The 15,977-nt window shown below is 47.0% G+C and overlaps 1 protein-coding gene across 1 annotated transcript in view; it reads right to left on the bottom strand.

Annotated features, from left to right (window-relative positions):
- KIAA0319 overlaps positions 1–15,468 on the bottom strand; it is a gene marked incomplete at its 5' end in the record, with an annotated part of 42,454 nt that extends 26,986 nt beyond the window's left edge. Inside the window, 9 exons of the mRNA XM_080917952.1 lie at positions 243–471; positions 1,080–1,212; positions 3,484–3,576; positions 6,990–7,077; positions 8,081–8,178; positions 8,878–8,976; positions 12,831–13,020; positions 13,440–14,188; positions 15,414–15,468. Coding sequence (XP_080774078.1) covers positions 243–471; positions 1,080–1,212; positions 3,484–3,576; positions 6,990–7,077; positions 8,081–8,178; positions 8,878–8,976; positions 12,831–13,020; positions 13,440–14,188; positions 15,414–15,468 — 1,734 coding nt within the window. The remainder of the gene's footprint in view (positions 1–242; positions 472–1,079; positions 1,213–3,483; positions 3,577–6,989; positions 7,078–8,080; positions 8,179–8,877; positions 8,977–12,830; positions 13,021–13,439; positions 14,189–15,413) is intronic.
- Positions 15,469–15,977: the final 509 nt, after the last annotated feature.

The raw sequence follows: 15,977 nt of genomic DNA, 5'->3' as shown, positions 1-15,977 counted from the left end.
GACAGACAGACAGACAGATACATATATACATACATACATGCATACATACATACATACATGGATGGATGATAGATAGATAGATAGATAGATAGATAGATAGATAGATGATAGGTCGGTAGATAGATAGACAGATATAGATAGGTAGATAGATAGGTAGGTAGGTAGGTAGGTAGATAGATAGATAGATAGATAGATAGATAGATAGATAGAATCACAGTCCGTAGGCAGGATAGAGGACTTGCCTGCATGACCACCTCTTTGCTCTCACCACCAGGGCCCGGGAACCACTCATAGAGGACAATCTGGTGATCATCACTGCTCTGGTTCCCATTCAGAATGATGGTGTTTTGGGGCAAAGTAATGGTCTGATTTGGCCCTGCATTGGCAACAGGTGGGTAATCCACAGCACCGCGGATGATGAGGACTGCAGTGGTGGAGTTAGTGGCACCGTCCGAGTCTGTGACAGTCAACCTATAAAGAGAAAGGGAAGTTTGCACATCCAAGATCATGCACACTTGGAAATAAGTGGTCCCCTTAGCCTGCTCAGACTAACCGTTCCCAGAAGCAGTGAAGACAGAACCTTGGAAATGAGGTGAAGAAGACCAAAGGGGGCAGGAGAAAAGTTTTCTTTGCTTCTGTTGCCATAGGTTCATCTTATCTTGGAGTCATGAAATGTTCCCACGTTATAGTTTGGCCTTTATGAATTACTAGTCTCTGAGATGCTGAGTGGGAACTGTGTCCCCTCCAGGCAACCCAGGAGCCTCTCTAGACCACTCAGTTCATCTAAGAGTGTTACCAAGCATAACACTCAAACCCCGAACCAAACCCCTGGGGTCTCCCCATCAGAACTTCAATCCAAGGTAAGAAAAAGGGAAAAGGCTTAAGAGAGCATGCGAATAGAAAAGGCACTTAAACAGCGTGCTGCTCAGAGGGCGCATCTTTAGGTCAAGAACGTAGGGGAAAGATTTTATTTCCTTCTGCTTAGAGATACATTGCTTTGATTTTTATAGAAAGTATCAGTCAAGGAGCAGTCAGAAGGGAAGTCCTGGGTAAACACAATGAAGATGGGACCCACTTGCCTAAAAGTGTAGTTACCAGGATCTGGGTTCGACACTCGCAAGACTGGGGAATCAGCTGGAAAGGCCTCTCGCAGGAAGGGCCCGTCGACTTCTTCCCAGTGGTAACTCACTATCTCCATGTCGTCTGTACTCTCTACAAAGGCAAAGAAAACAGAATCCAGACTGACTTATGGGGAGCATGAGGTGAAAGCTTTACAATGTATTGAACATTTAAACGCGTTTGGACCCCCCACGACATACATTGTGCATTGGAAAGTGTCGTCACGATTTTTCTAGATTTGCACAGGTCAGAGCGGGGCTGTTCTAACGCGTTGACTATTTAAGAAGCAGAGCGACAGGTGCTGTAGCACAGGATGCAGCCCCTTGAAATTCTGCTCCTGCTCACCTTGGTGACATGCTACCGACAGCTTCACATCTGAGCCAAAGGTTCCCCGACCGTATTAATGGTTAATATGAGAAAGACTGTGTCTTGCATGAAATTTCCCCACTTAAAAGAGCAAACCAGGGTGGGACTGAGTCAAGTTGAAAATCTGAACTCAACTGTTGAGATCCACAAGGTAGAAAATTGACTATTAAAAGTTGTCCTCTGAACTCTACATGTGTGGTGTGGTGTGCACACTATACATACACACACACACACACACACACACACACACACACGCATGCATACACACACACACACACATACACACACACACATGCATGCATACACACACATACACATACACACACACATGCATGCATACACACACACACACACATGCATGCGTACACACACACACACACATACACACACACACATGCATGCATACACACACATACACATACACACACATGCATGCATACACACACACACATACACACACACACACATGCATGCGTACACACACACACACACACACACATGCATGCATACACACACACACACACACACATGCATGCGTACACACACATACACACACACACACACCACACACACACACACACACACACACACACACAAAGAGAAAGCTGGAACTGAAGCTCAGTGGTACAGTGCTAAGCTACCATGCATGTGAAGCCCTGGGTTTGATCCCAAGTAGTGGAGGAGGCTGTGGCTCGGCATGGGAGTTCACCAACATTAAGGCAGGAGTATTTCCATGAGTTCAAGGACAGACTCGGCTCCAAAAAGAACAGGGCTGGGGATACAGCTGTGACAGAATGTTTGCCTTGCATCTACAAAGCTGGGGTGGGTTCAGCCTCCCTACCACGAAAATAAACAAATAAATAATAAAAGAGAGCAGCAATGTGCCCTACAGAAACTCAGACCTAGAAGGAAGCTGGCTTTTCATCAAATTCACTTAGGGAAATAAGTTCATGTGGCCACCTACTTATCCTGCGTGGTTTTGTAACTAAGCTAACTGAACCAGAAGATTTAAAAAGCTGTGGGGCCTTTTCTTATCCAATCATCTCCAGTCAAAGTGTCCTTTGTCACCCAGGCGTGGAGGTACAGGAGCCTATAATCCCAGCCCTGGGAAAGGGGTCAAAAGATCACCAGGAGGTCAAGGTAAACTAAAATACATGGCAAGTGTGAACAGTCTGAACTGCATGAGGAAGCTAGCAAATGAGCGTGTGCAGCACGTTCACGCTGGAGCAGTCACATGGCTGTCACTGATGCACAGACGCCTGAGCACACCTCTTCCCTTCAGCAGGACGGGGTGGGGGGTTAACTTTGCGACTGTTTTGTTTTGTTGTGGACCAACACAAGCGGTTGCAGAGCCCTTCCCACAGTTAAGCCGAGCTTATAGACGTGTTTTCCATCTATTCTCATTTCCCCTCTCCTTAAAGAACTGAAGTCAACCTCATTCGTATTTAAAGGCTCTGTCCAATTGCTAATATTACAACTGCCAGGTGAGTCACAAAAGAATCCTTAGTAATTATTTGAGTTACAAATCAAATATCTGACCTTAACGAATATTTTATTTGTAGGTTTGTAGCTTGTTTTAGACAGTGTCTCCTGTATCCCAGGCTGGTCTGGAACTCCCTAAGTCACTGAAAATGACCTTGAATTCCCGACCCTCCTGCCTTTGCCAGGAGCTAGGATCATGGGTAAGTTACATTATCCCGGTAAGTTACATCATCCCAGTATGTTACATCATCCCGGTAAGTTACATCACCCCGGTATGTTACATCACTCCGGTATGTTACATCACCCCAGTATGTTACATCACCCCGGTATGTTACATCACTCCGGTATGTTACATCACCCCAGTATGTTACATCACCCCAGTATGTTACAGCTCCCGACAGGAAGCTAGAAGAAATGCCAGTTTCTCGTGCTGTGACCGTAAGTCGTCTTGGCCTTGACACAAAGCAGCCAACCTGACAGTGCAAACAGAGACCACGGAACATGGAGGCTACGCACCACTGCCATCGACCAGGGCTGAGGTTAAGGGCACACTGAGCTCTTGTGTCTGGGGAGAAACAACAGCGACGGGTGGCTGGTTGACTCTTGCAGCTGTGGGACAGGAAAAAAAAAAGACAACAACTAAGCCTACACCACACACCCCAGTCAGACAGAAGCAAAGGCACCCTCTTTCTAAATGCTTACTCTAAACATCCTGTAGAGGTCTTCACACCCATACCTGCTGTCCCTCCTACACACACTTCCCTGAGTCTCGACCGGGGGAGGGGGAGAACTCCCCAAACTGTCAACTTACATCAGTTTACAATTCTATAGGTAATTCCAGACTCAAGGGGTAAATCATGGAATGTGTGCTGTGGTTACAGAAAAGGAAGAATAGATTCCAGGGCCTTATTTAACCCAGGAGTAGTGGTTTGAAAAGTTTTGGCCCAAGAGATTCCTGTATTTCAATGCCGGGCTATAGGGAGTGGCACCATTAGGAGATGTGGCCTTGTTGGAGAGGGTGTGGCCTTGTTGGAGAGGGTGTGGCCTTGTTGGAGGAGGTGTGGCCTTGGAGGAGGAGGTGTGGCCTTGTTGGAGGAGGTGTGGCCTTGTTGGAGGAGGTGTGGCCTTGTTGAAGGAGGTGTGGCCTTGTTGGAGGAGGTGTGGCCTTGTTGGAGGAGGTGTGGCCTTGTTGGAGGAGGTGTGGCCTTGTTGGAGGAGGTGTGGCCTTGTTGGAGGAGGTGTGGACTTGTTGGAGGAAGTGTGGCCTTGTTGGAGGAGGTGTGGACTTGTTGGAGGAAGTGTGGCCTTGTTGGAGGAGGAGGAGGTGTGGACTTGTTGGAGGAAGTGTGGCCTTGTTGGAGGAGGTGTGGCCTTGTTGGAGGAGGTGTGGCCTTGTTGGAGGAGGTGTGGACTTGTTGGAGGAAGTGTGGCCTTGTTGGAGGAGGTGTGGCCTTGTTGGAGGAGGTGTGGCCTTGTTGGAGGAGGAGGAGGTGTGGACTTGTTGGAGGAAGTGTGGCCTTGTTGGAGGAGGTGTGGCCTTGTTGGAGGAGGTGTGGCCTTGTTGAAGGAGGTGTGGCCTTGTTGGAGGAGGTGTGGCCTTGTTGGAGGAGGTGTGGCCTTGTTGGAGGAGGTGTGGCCTTGTTGGAGGAGGTATGGCATTGAGGCCTTGTTGGAGGAAGTACATCACTGTGGAGGGGGCTTTGAGGTCTCCTTTGCTCAAGCTCTGCCCAGTATAGGATAAGAGCTTCCTCTGGCTGCACATTGTACACAGTCTCCCCCTGATGCCTGCAGATCAAGATGTAGAACTCTCACCTCCTCCCACACCATGTCTGCCTACAAGCTGCCATGCTTCTCGCCATGATGATAATGAATTAAACCTCGGAAACTGTAGTTTTCAGATTAAGTCACCAATTAAATGTTTGCAGTATAAAAGGTCCCTTGGTCATGGTGTCTCTTCACAGCAATGGAAACCCCCTCTAATTCACTATGGATGACCTTAAAGTCCTGATCCTCCTCCTGTGCCTCCCAAGTCCTAGAATTAATTGCAGGGTGAACACAGGTGTATTCAGTGCTGGGTGAGAACTCTACTAAGCTACATCCTCAGACTATGAATAGGATCTTCAATCTCTGATTGAAGGCACCTGCCACCATCACTAGACTTCAGCTACATGAAGCAGACTATAGTAGAGCTGTTGGCCACCAGAGAAATGGGTAGGAGGTGGCGTTTCTGCTAACATACCAATGGCTTGCTAAACTGATGGGTAAGCGGGAACTGGAACCCAGGGCATAGATAGAGCAGGATGTACCCACGGGGACTGAAGGTCACCTGCTCTAATCCACATGAATACACTGAATTATGACTCAGAGATGGGCTTGCTAATCAGCCCGTGATGCACATGTGCCCCTGGTTCTTTGGGTATACAGATGAATACATTTGAAAGACCCATGCTCCTACATGAGAGCTAAATAGCAAGGGAAGAAAGAGGATGAATAAAGTGCTGGACAGGGAGGGCCAAGGTACAGTCTGTCATCATTCACGAAGAGCAAGCAGTTACCTGGTACACTTGAGAAGCCATGTCAAGAGAATGCTAGAGTTATATAAAACAAAAACAAAAAGAAAACAAAAAGACCCAACCTAATCCTTGCCTGTTTTTTTTTTTTTCTTTCTACAATGGTGCCTGTGGTGGTTTAATGAGAATAGCTCTCAAAGGCTCATTGAAGGCTTAGTCACTGGGGGAGAGGAACTGTTGAGAAGAATTAGGAGGCGTGGCCCTCTTGAGTAGGTGTGGCTTAGCCAGAGGAATCTCGTCATTGGGGGTGGGCTTTGAAGTTTCAAATGCCTAGACCAGGCCCAGCCTGTTGCCTCTCCCCACCCTGCCCCTTGCCTGCCTAGCCTGCCTGTGGATCAGGATGCAGAGCTTTCAGCTCCTCCTCAGGCACCATCCCATCCTGCACCATCCCATCCTGCACCATCCCATGCCTGCACCATCCCATCCTGCAACATCCCATCCTGCACCATCCCATCCCATGCCTGCACCATCCCATCCTGCACCATCCCATCCTGCACCACCCCATCCTGCACCATCCCATCCTGCACCATCCCATCCTGCACCACCCCATCCTGCACCATCCCATCCCATCCTGCACCATCCCATCCTGCACCATCCCATCCTGCACCATCCCATCCCATCCTGCACCATCTCATCCTGCACCATCCCATCCTGCACCATCCCATCCTGCACCATCCCATCCCATCCTGCACCATCTCATCCTGCACCATCCCATCCTGCACCATCCCATCCTGCACCATCCCATCCTGCACCATCCCATCCTGCACCATCCCATCCTGCACCATCCCATCCTGCACCACCCCATCCTGCACCATCCCATCCTGCACCATCCCATCCTGCACCATCCCATCCTGCACCATCCCATCCTGCACCATCCCATCCTGCACCATCCCATCCTGCACCATCCCATCCCATGCCTGCACCATCTCATCCTGCACCATCCCATCCTGCACCATCCCATCCTGCACCATCCCATCCTGCATGCTGCCACGCTCCCTGACACAATGATAATGACCTATACCTCAGAACCTGTAAGTGAGCACTTAAGTAAATGCCTTTCTTTATAAGAACTGCCTCATAATAGTTGGTCATGGTGTCTCTTCGTGACTATACAAGTCTAACTTGTATAAATAAGAGTATGTATTAAACATTGGCCCAAACTCCAAACAGCAGAACTCTAAGGTTTCTGGGGGTTAAATAGAAGCCAGCATTTCTCACAAACTTGTGAAGCCAGTTCCTCTCTTCTGAAAGGCCGTTGTACCTCTGGCAGAAGGGATTATGGCTACCCTGTGGTGCCTATGGGCATCAAAGCCCAGGCTGGCTTCTAGGCTCCCTCAGTAAAATCCTTCCCCTCTGCTATACCATGGAGCAGTCTTGTGATCAGCTTATACCATCCAGGGGCCAGAACTTGAGACCAGCACAGCAAAGACACCATTCTCCCACCAGACTCACCTGGCCTAACTGTGACATTGACAAATCCTTCTCCAAATGCATCCTCACTAGAGACAGCCACTCTGAAGGCGTAGAGTCCCACAGACAACTACAAGGTGAGAACAGACACACAGGTGAGCATCTAAAGACATTGGCATCTGCCTCCTAGAAAAGCCCACAGTGTCCCAAAGGCTCTGGAGGAAGCTTCATTTCAGTCTGTCTAGGGCTGCTTCACATTTGAGAGCTGCACTCTGGGATGCTAAGACACCTACATAGGCCTTTTGCTTAGTAACAGATGTCACAGGCTTTAAATCTGCCAAGGACAGCAGCTCTCTGATGGGCAAGTATAGAATCCTGCTGTGCTTCTGTTTTTGAGAAGTGGGGGAGGGGGGGTCAGCGCTGCATTTAGCCCAGGGCCTCACATATGCTCAGCAGGGACACTACACTCATCAGCTACAGAGTCTGGAATATATTCCTAGTGTGTGTTATTGGCAGAGGTCTGTGGGACACACTTGGAGAAATAGCTCAGTCACACAGCAATGATGTGAGCTGGTAAGGCATTGGGATTGCTACAGCCTTGAACAGGAAGACATTCACCTCATAAGAAACCAGACCCCAAGCTTGCTCTCGGAGCCAAGGAAGTGGTATGTGTCTTCTTGTGTGTGGAGCAGTATTTGACAATCTAAGCACCTTGTAAACTAGACTAGAACTCCTGGAAACTCATAGAACATACCTGGTGGACACAAGTCTTTAACACTGTAAAGGCTGAAAGAATGAGACCCAGGCTTTGAACCCACCACACAGCATGCCCCACCCCCAGCCTATTTCTCCAGAGTTGTTATTTCGAGCAATTTAAATGAAGAAAAGCTCCCAATTGTCTCCTCATTTAATCATCCAAATGCCTGACTAAGCTTTATTTAATTGTAAATTTCTGATTTTTTTTTTAATTGGGAAATCGGATTTGGCTGACCTTGAACATCTAGAATCAAACAATCTTGCTGCAGGCACAAGCTATCATGCCCGGCTTCTTCATTCACTCTTAATCCTAAGAGGGAATTCTGCACTAGCAAAGGCTTTGCTAACTAAGCTATGCAACCTGCCTTGTTACTTACCTGAGAGAGGTGAAGGGTCGGCTTGTTTTCTTGTTCGATTTTACCTTGGAAGTCTACAGGGTGGCTCGTTAAACTCCATTCATAGGTGTAAGTTGTGTCTGAGGGAAAAATCAGAAACATGAATGCTTATCAGATCTGAGAGGTCACCTTACAAACCCTAGGAGGTAAAGGCCTCAAACCAATAGCATCAAGTGCCTTAGATACATAAAGCTCTGTTTCCAACCCTCATTCCATGCGTGTAGAGGTCGGAAGACAGTCTCAGGTGCTGGTCCTCTACTTCCAACTTGTTTGAGATGGGATCACTCGCTGTTTACCTGTGTAAGGGCCAGGCCAGTCACCCCAGCTCTCCCTCCCACTGCGCCATGGGAGTGCTGGGGTTATAGATACATGCCACCACCATCTGGCTTGCACTTTGGCTACGGTACCTCCCCAGCCTCCGAGCAGGTCTTTTTGAGCAGCTGGTCTGGAGTATTTTGAGAGCCTCTCAGCTGTGTTGTTACAACCACAGCATGGGCAGTCGAGCCTCCACTGCCTGTCAGCCCCTCTCCTCACAGTGGAATCTTCTTGACCACTGTGGGTTGTCATCTTTCGTGTGGCAACCCCTCCTCTCAGCTATAACACTGTGGCCTTCCAACGTGACCAGTTAAAGATTATGAACTACATTTAACTTCCTAGACCACTACTGCATTTATGCTACGTCAGTAAAACTTGGCCATCTCCCACTGTGGAATATTGAGAGCATGCCCCAGCTCTGCCAGTCTGAGTCACCAAGAATACCAGACAAATACGACTCTCACCTGCAGGAGGCGCTGGCTCAACAGAGGCCTTCAGTTCTGCTTCTCTGGTTGGTAAGGTTAGTACTAGGTTTTCTCCAGCAGACACGGCAAGAGCCTTTACTAAAGGTTAATCAGAAACAGTGCATGTCATCATCCAATACAATGATATTCACTATGTCTCCATAAATATACCTGCTCTTCAAAGGATCACTCCTCATATAATTTTACCTAAGGCACCAGACCTTGGGCCAGTATGCTCTGATAAGCTGCAAGATAGGCCTTGTAAGTTTAAAAGCTTTCTACAGGAGTCGGCACTGTGAAGAAAATAATCATTCAGAAAGAGCCAATGTGTTGGGTGGCAGTTTTACCAGTAGGTGAAGACTACTGATGGTGTTTGTTTTCTCTGCTGCAACCAGCTTTTTCCTGACTCCCTGGTGGGCGGTCCTAACTTACAAAAAGGTCAAGAGTCATTAGCCATGGTGCTTAGATCCGGGAGCTCCTCATAAATGGCTGCTAATGGCCTTGCTCTTAGAGCTTTTCCAGCAGGAAATCCAGGCGAGCTCAGTATGAAAAGGTAATTTAACTCCAGCAGCAGGGACATTAACTCTCACCAAAAGCAGTTACCTACTGATGTGCAAAGCTCATTCATTACGGTACAGCCTGAATGGTATGATTCAGTCCTACTATGGCTTCAGCTTCGTAGGTCTGATTCAATTGGGCAATTAGTTTCCCTGTCATCCATAATTTGGTTCAGAATAAACTATTGGAATTGAGTTTTCTGGAACTCTACACATACACCCATCTAAGCTTCTCAAGAGCTGTGTCATTCTCAAAGATGCCCCAATATCCCGATAGCACCATTAGCAGCAGGGGTCCCAATCCCAGAGCAGCTTCTCTTTCCCCACATGGCTTCTCTTCCACCACAATCCTCTCCTCGCTGAAGTTCAGGATCAAAGTCAATAAAATAGAGGTTAAGGGTCCTAACTTGAGTAGGACCAGTTCTGGGTATTCTTCTTGGTTCCTCTTGAGGCCGCAGAGGGGGAACAGCTTCAGCAGGGGTAAGATTTGGTCTTAAGAGATATTTAGGATGGCTGTATAATGCCTATCTTAAGTCTAAGTCTCTTTGCATCAGTAGCCGACCTGAGTCCCACTAAGGCCAAAGGTCACAGTCTCCGGCATTTAGCACCTCATCATAAAACATCAGGGTATTAAGTAAAGTAGCCTGTGTTCTATCTCTTCCCAAAATGCGTGGCTCTAACTCCCTGCCTGTTAGTTGAAATCCCAGGAAGAAAAGGGGACACATTTGAGAAGTGATTTCAACTTTATTTCTATGTTCTCTCTAAAAAGTTTCCTATGGAAGTTATGTAAGAAAAGGAGAATCAGGGAACTAAGTGAAGGATTCATTATTAGAGCTTTTTCCCTCTTGTCTAGAGGCCTCCTACCTGTCACGCTAGCAGGGAGTCTGGAGCAGTAAACTTCTATTGAACCAAGAGAAGAGAGTCACACAGAAGGAGAAACTTTTACACAAGCAAATGTGGATTAAACTCACATGAATTCATATACAGATTCATGTATATACATTCATAAATCTCCATTCAAACCAGCTGGACCCAGCTTACCTGCTATCTCGTAATTACATACTTACACACATACATCCATATTTACATGTATATATGGAGCAAAAGACCAGTGCCAGTGCAAAAAGAACTCACTCGTGCTAGATGAAAAATGAGCTCTAATCTTTATTGCACAGAAAAAGAAAAGTCTTCTACCCTTTTATTGCTACATGAATTAAACCCAGGTCTGAAGGAAGAACGCCTTTAGTAAGACTAAGCCTGCCTTGTGGTGAGAAGCCTGCCTGCTCCTTCTGCTCTCTCTGCAGCTTCCTCTTTTCTTCTTTCCCTTGCATTCCGTATACTGCTCACTTAATATTTTAAGTTGCCTTATAAATTCTATGTTATTCCACTCTGCATTCTCCTTCTAATCTCACTCTCTCCTCCTGCTCTGATGTAACGATGCTCTTTCTCTCAAATGCCTTACTCCCCAATGCTATGTTCCCAGATTCTGTCTCTCCAATGTTATATTCTCCAATGTAATCTTTCCTAGTCTTTTTGTACCTTTTCTAGGAGAACAGATCACATGGTTTTTCTAAGCACCCCCCCCCTTTTTTTAACCAAAAGTTCACTAGAAGTCGAGACAAAATTAAATCATAAATTGAGTAAGACGTTTAAAACAGAGAATGTTTACATGCATCTCCACTAAGAGTAATTATCTGGTTAAACATTCACCATCTGTTACCAGCTCTACAGGTTCATGGAGAGTTAAAACCCATAACTTCTGTGACTAAGTTATTAGTGAAGTTTAGTATCTATAAACCCAGTCAATATTTTATTTTCTGTCCTTGCACCTATAGTAAATAATTAGTTCCTTTTTTATGACCTTTGGTTAATGGGTCTACAACCTCTTGGAATGTGCTCTGAGTAGTAGATACCTGCTTGCTACCTCAGAAGCAATTAGGTCATGATACTTGAAGACTGGCTGTGTTCTCTTTGCAGCTTTGACATCAGAAAGGACTTAACAGCAAAAGAGCTTAAGAATCACTAATACAATTTTAGGAATTCTTATAGTATCATCATTAAGAATTAAGAAAGCTGGCATCAATGGGAGGAGAGGCCTTTGGTCTAGGCTCATTCTCCCAGTTTACGGGAATGCCAAGGTGCTGAAGTGGGAGAGGGTGTTTGGGAGAGGAATAACATCTGAAATGTAAATGCAGAGAATTTCCAAGTTTTTAAAAAAGTGAAAAAAAAGAAAATGTGAAGCTGCATGTCAGGCAGGAAAAATTATGCAAAATGATGTAGAAATTATGTATAAATGATGTGGGTATAGAAAATAGAATTGACAAAATGTAATAACCCCCCCCCCGGGCTGAAAAACAAAGAATTGAGAAATTATCTACTTGTCTATATAGCATCACTACAAGACAGAACAACTTTGTTGTTCTGCAGAGATCTGCTCCAAAGATGGGGTAACACCTACTGATTGTTACATATGTTTAACAATAACAGGAAAACCATATTAATAGCAGGAATCTTTCCTAAAATGAAATCTCCATGGCCTTGCCTGTAAAAGCAAATCCACCATTGACTGTACAGTCCATGGCAGAGGCAGCTCAGGGAGATCACCGGCTAGTTTTTAGCTTCTCTGTAATAGCTCCTGACACTCATCTAGATGACCCTTCCTACGCTAGACTCCTACCTTGTCCTCTCCACTCACAAAACCAGCTCTAGCCAACCAGTCTCCTTCTGGTTCTTCTAAAGTGTTATAAGTTTTGACCTCTCTTCCACATGTGATAGAAAAGATCACTCGTGGTACTGAGATCCAGAAATCAACATTCTCAAGAAAAGAGCTTTCCCACGGAGAGAAGCATCAGAAGCTAGAGAACACTGCAGATCTTTCTGCCTGCCATGTTTCTTCTGCTTCCAGTATCAGGGCAGGCATTTTGCAGCTCCCTTATCTCCCCGTTGAGATCACCCCAAAAAGAAATACAGCTGTCGTGTGCTCCTGCTAAAGGTTCATCAATCAGAAATATATGACACTCAGTCCTGTTAGAACATGTATTGATTCAATATAGAACAGGCTAGTCCATGTGAGTTGGTTCACCCTAAACCCTCAGTCCCTCCTCCTTAAAGGCTTCCTGGAACTCCTGGTGGATCAGGTTACCTACCTCTGCTGCCAAAGCACCCCCTAACAGGGACTGAGGACTCAGTATCAGACTCTTCTATCTACCTCTTAGTCTCTCCTCTTGCTCTGTAGAGCCACAGAGGGAAAAGGCAGCAGGTATTTTATCTTTCCCTCTGGTTATATAGCACTGTGACTGTTATATCCCAAGGCTGGGGCTGAAGGGAGAGCTAACCATAAATATTGTCACTGCTAGATTCTTTAAATGTCCTCTCATTACATTTTTCAAAAGTTACCTGTTCTGGAAGTAGTAGGTGACAAGGGCCACACAAGTGGGGTCAGCCCAGGGAGGACTGTACTGGTAGGAAATGTTGGGGTGCTGGGATCTCCGCTCCGTGGAGTGAGTGAAAAACTGGAGCTTTTTTCCACCATGGCTGGGCTAGACTCCAGGCTGGCAGGGGAAGGATTATGGGAAGGCGTTGGAACCTGTGGGATAAATTAACCAGGGTATATTGTTATGGGGTTGAACAATAAGGAAAGCTGAGCAATGGATTGTTTGTGCCTACCCTCCCCAGATTCATGCATGGGATGGTTTTCAGGTGAGGGTGAGAACACTCATGAGGACAGAGCTGGTGGCGCGGGCTCAACAGGTACTCTTAGGTACATGACCTGGGAAGGGGAAGCTCTGTGTTCGCTCCAAACTGCCTGCTTAGAGAAGGAAGCAAGGCAAAAGAATGCTGTTCAGTTTCCGGTGGGGCTCTGACAGCCGTTCATCCCCTGGCATCGGCCCGAGGTAGTGCCCTCCGGAGAAACCTCCTTGGGTTCCTCTAGCCTGAAAGGGTCTGGCAGCCCTTGGCCCCGTGCTCCTCTCCTCGCTTACCCCAGCACACTGCAAGCACACGCACCTCTTTTCCAGAGCTGTTGCTCGGTTGTTCTTGGAACTGTAAGGTCTCTTCTCCCTCCCGTCCCTCTTCCGTAGGTAATGAGGAGGGAGGCCACCCGCTGCTCACTGCAGCGTGCCTGGGTGTGGGGGACCAAGTGGACTCGTTCGGGGACTGCAGCTGCTCCTGGTCCAGTGGGCGGGGCGTGAGGTCCTGCAGCTCCTCTCCTGTATCTGAAGCATTGAAATCTCCGTCGCTGCTGGGCAGCAGGCTCCAGTCAGGGTACTCTGCGCTGCCTCTGGGGTCTTGTTGGTTGGAGGGTTGCAGGAGGCCCCGCTCCAGTTCCTTGTATTCATCAGAGTACTCGGCAGTCTCCTCTGGTCCCCCATCTTTGTCTAGAAAGGGCAAGTCCTTCCTGAGGTCCTCAAGGGAGTCTCCCCAGGCTCCTGAGGGAGAGCCCCTGCCCAGAGTCATGTCTCCGTAGTCCAGCGGCTGCCCGGGCCTCTGGACCGGTCTCCGCACGAAGGTTAGGTAAGACCGGATGGGGCCTGTGGTCCTGGGCTCGCAGTTCTCGGGGCGCATGCAGTTCACCAGATAGCAGCTGTCCTCAAACCACCAGGCCAGGTCACAGTTGAACAAGTCACAGCAAGCAGCTGTGCAGTCTCCCACAGAGAAGGTTTGAGACACCCGCATGATTCTCATGGTTTCCAGGTTAGGTGAAATGATGGCGTCCGAGTAAGTCCTGCCCTCAGAGCACTGCGGAGAGCTGCCACCTGAAGATTAGAGTGGTACATGAGTCGACGCCAAAGGTCAGATTGCTAAGCAGACAAAGAAACTGCTCAGATCTCAAAAGAAGAAGCACAAATGACCCATAAAGTCTTCAGAAAAATATCCAAGCTGCATCGTACACCTGGAGTATAATCCCAGCACTTTGGAAAGTAGAGGCAGGAGGATCAGGAGTTCAAGGTCATCCTAGAGAGCTGGAGGCCAGCATGGGTGGTCTCAAGAAATCAAATCAAACCCAAGTTCATATGCAGAATCTAAAGATACATGACATATATGCACACATATGACTCGAAAGGAGAAAGGAGGTGACAGGAAGGGGAAGGTTCTGAAAGGAAGGGGAGGAAGAGGATGATGGCAGAAAAGGCTGACAGGCCACCATGCTTTCTCTCATATCCAGAATGTAACACACACACACACACACACACACACACACACACACATTAAATGAGTAAATGCAACACAATGCCGAATATCAACTCTATGGAAAGACTTTCATCCGATGGAAGAGAAATTAGATCTGCCACACGTGTTTGTTTTCCATTTTATAAGAAGCAGCACATGAAGCTGATGTCAAACACAAATCTAGTCTGTAAATCACGTGAGGAGTTTTGGTCTAGCACTTTTCTGAGAAGATCAACGATATAGAGGAAAGACTGATTTACTAGAGCTGAACACAACAAAAACTGCATCTCTTAGAAAGATCAAGAGACAAGCTGGAGAGATGGCTCAGCGGTTAAGAGCACTGGCTGCTCTTCCAGAGGTCCGGAGTTCAATTCCCAGCAACCACATGGTGGCTCACAACCATCTGTAATGGGATCTGATGCCCTCTTCTGGTATAGCTGAAGACAGCGACACTGTACTCATACATAAAATAAATAAGTTAAAAAAAAAAAACAACTAACCATTTAAAGGGGTGGGATTGGGGAAAGGGGATAACATCTGAAATGTAAATACAGAGAATATCCTTTTTTAAAAAAAAAAAGGATGATCAAGAGAGAATGGGGAGCAGAGGTAAGGAATCCCAACCTCCCCAAAACATTGAATTTTTATGACATCTCTACTTGACTTATATGTAGACCAAGCCAGACATGTGTCCTGTCCTGCAGCAAGTGAACCAGAGCAGAACCATGTTTAATGTCTGGCCCTGGCCACCATAAGCCAACTTTTACAAGTGCCCCGGGAAATGACGATGGTTTGCTGATGACGTCCTACCTGAGACGGCTGACAACAGCAGCAGTGAGGACAGTACTCCCGGGGGGAGCAGCATTCTGCCTCTCACGGGATGAGGTCTCCAAGGCAGTTTGCAGCAGACTCCCTTTGATGGTTGATGAGCCAGCCAGATGCAGCCTTCTAGAACTTCAAAGAAAACAAAACAGAGACCAAAAAGAAGCCAGGATTAGGTAAATGTGGAATGAAGCACACTGGCCCTATCACTTATTCATGTTAGCAGGAAAGCTGCCCTGGTCACAGAATAGAGTCATATCCCAAGCATCCGTCTCTCCAGAGAAGTTGGTTAAAATAGCCAGGACAGTTAGTCCCTAAGGCACAAAACAAGCTGAGCACAGTGGCCCATGCCTTTAATCCCAGAACTCGGAAGGCAGAGGCAGGCAGATCTCTGCAGATTTGAGGCCAGCTTGGTCTACTTAATGAATTCCAGAACAGACAGAGCTAGATAATGCCTCAAAAAAAAAAAAAAAAAAAAAAAAAAAAAAAAGGTTTTACGTCAGCTTACCCTACAGACTGGGAACAAGGAGCAACCAGTTGAGAAAAGCAAGG

The sequence above is a fragment of the Micromys minutus genome (assembly GCF_963924665.1).
Source record: "Micromys minutus genome assembly, chromosome: 6".
Lineage (NCBI taxonomy): Eukaryota > Metazoa > Chordata > Mammalia > Rodentia > Muridae > Micromys > Micromys minutus.
The sequence above is the reverse complement of the archived record's forward strand: the minus strand, read 5'-3'. Positions and strand labels throughout refer to the sequence as shown.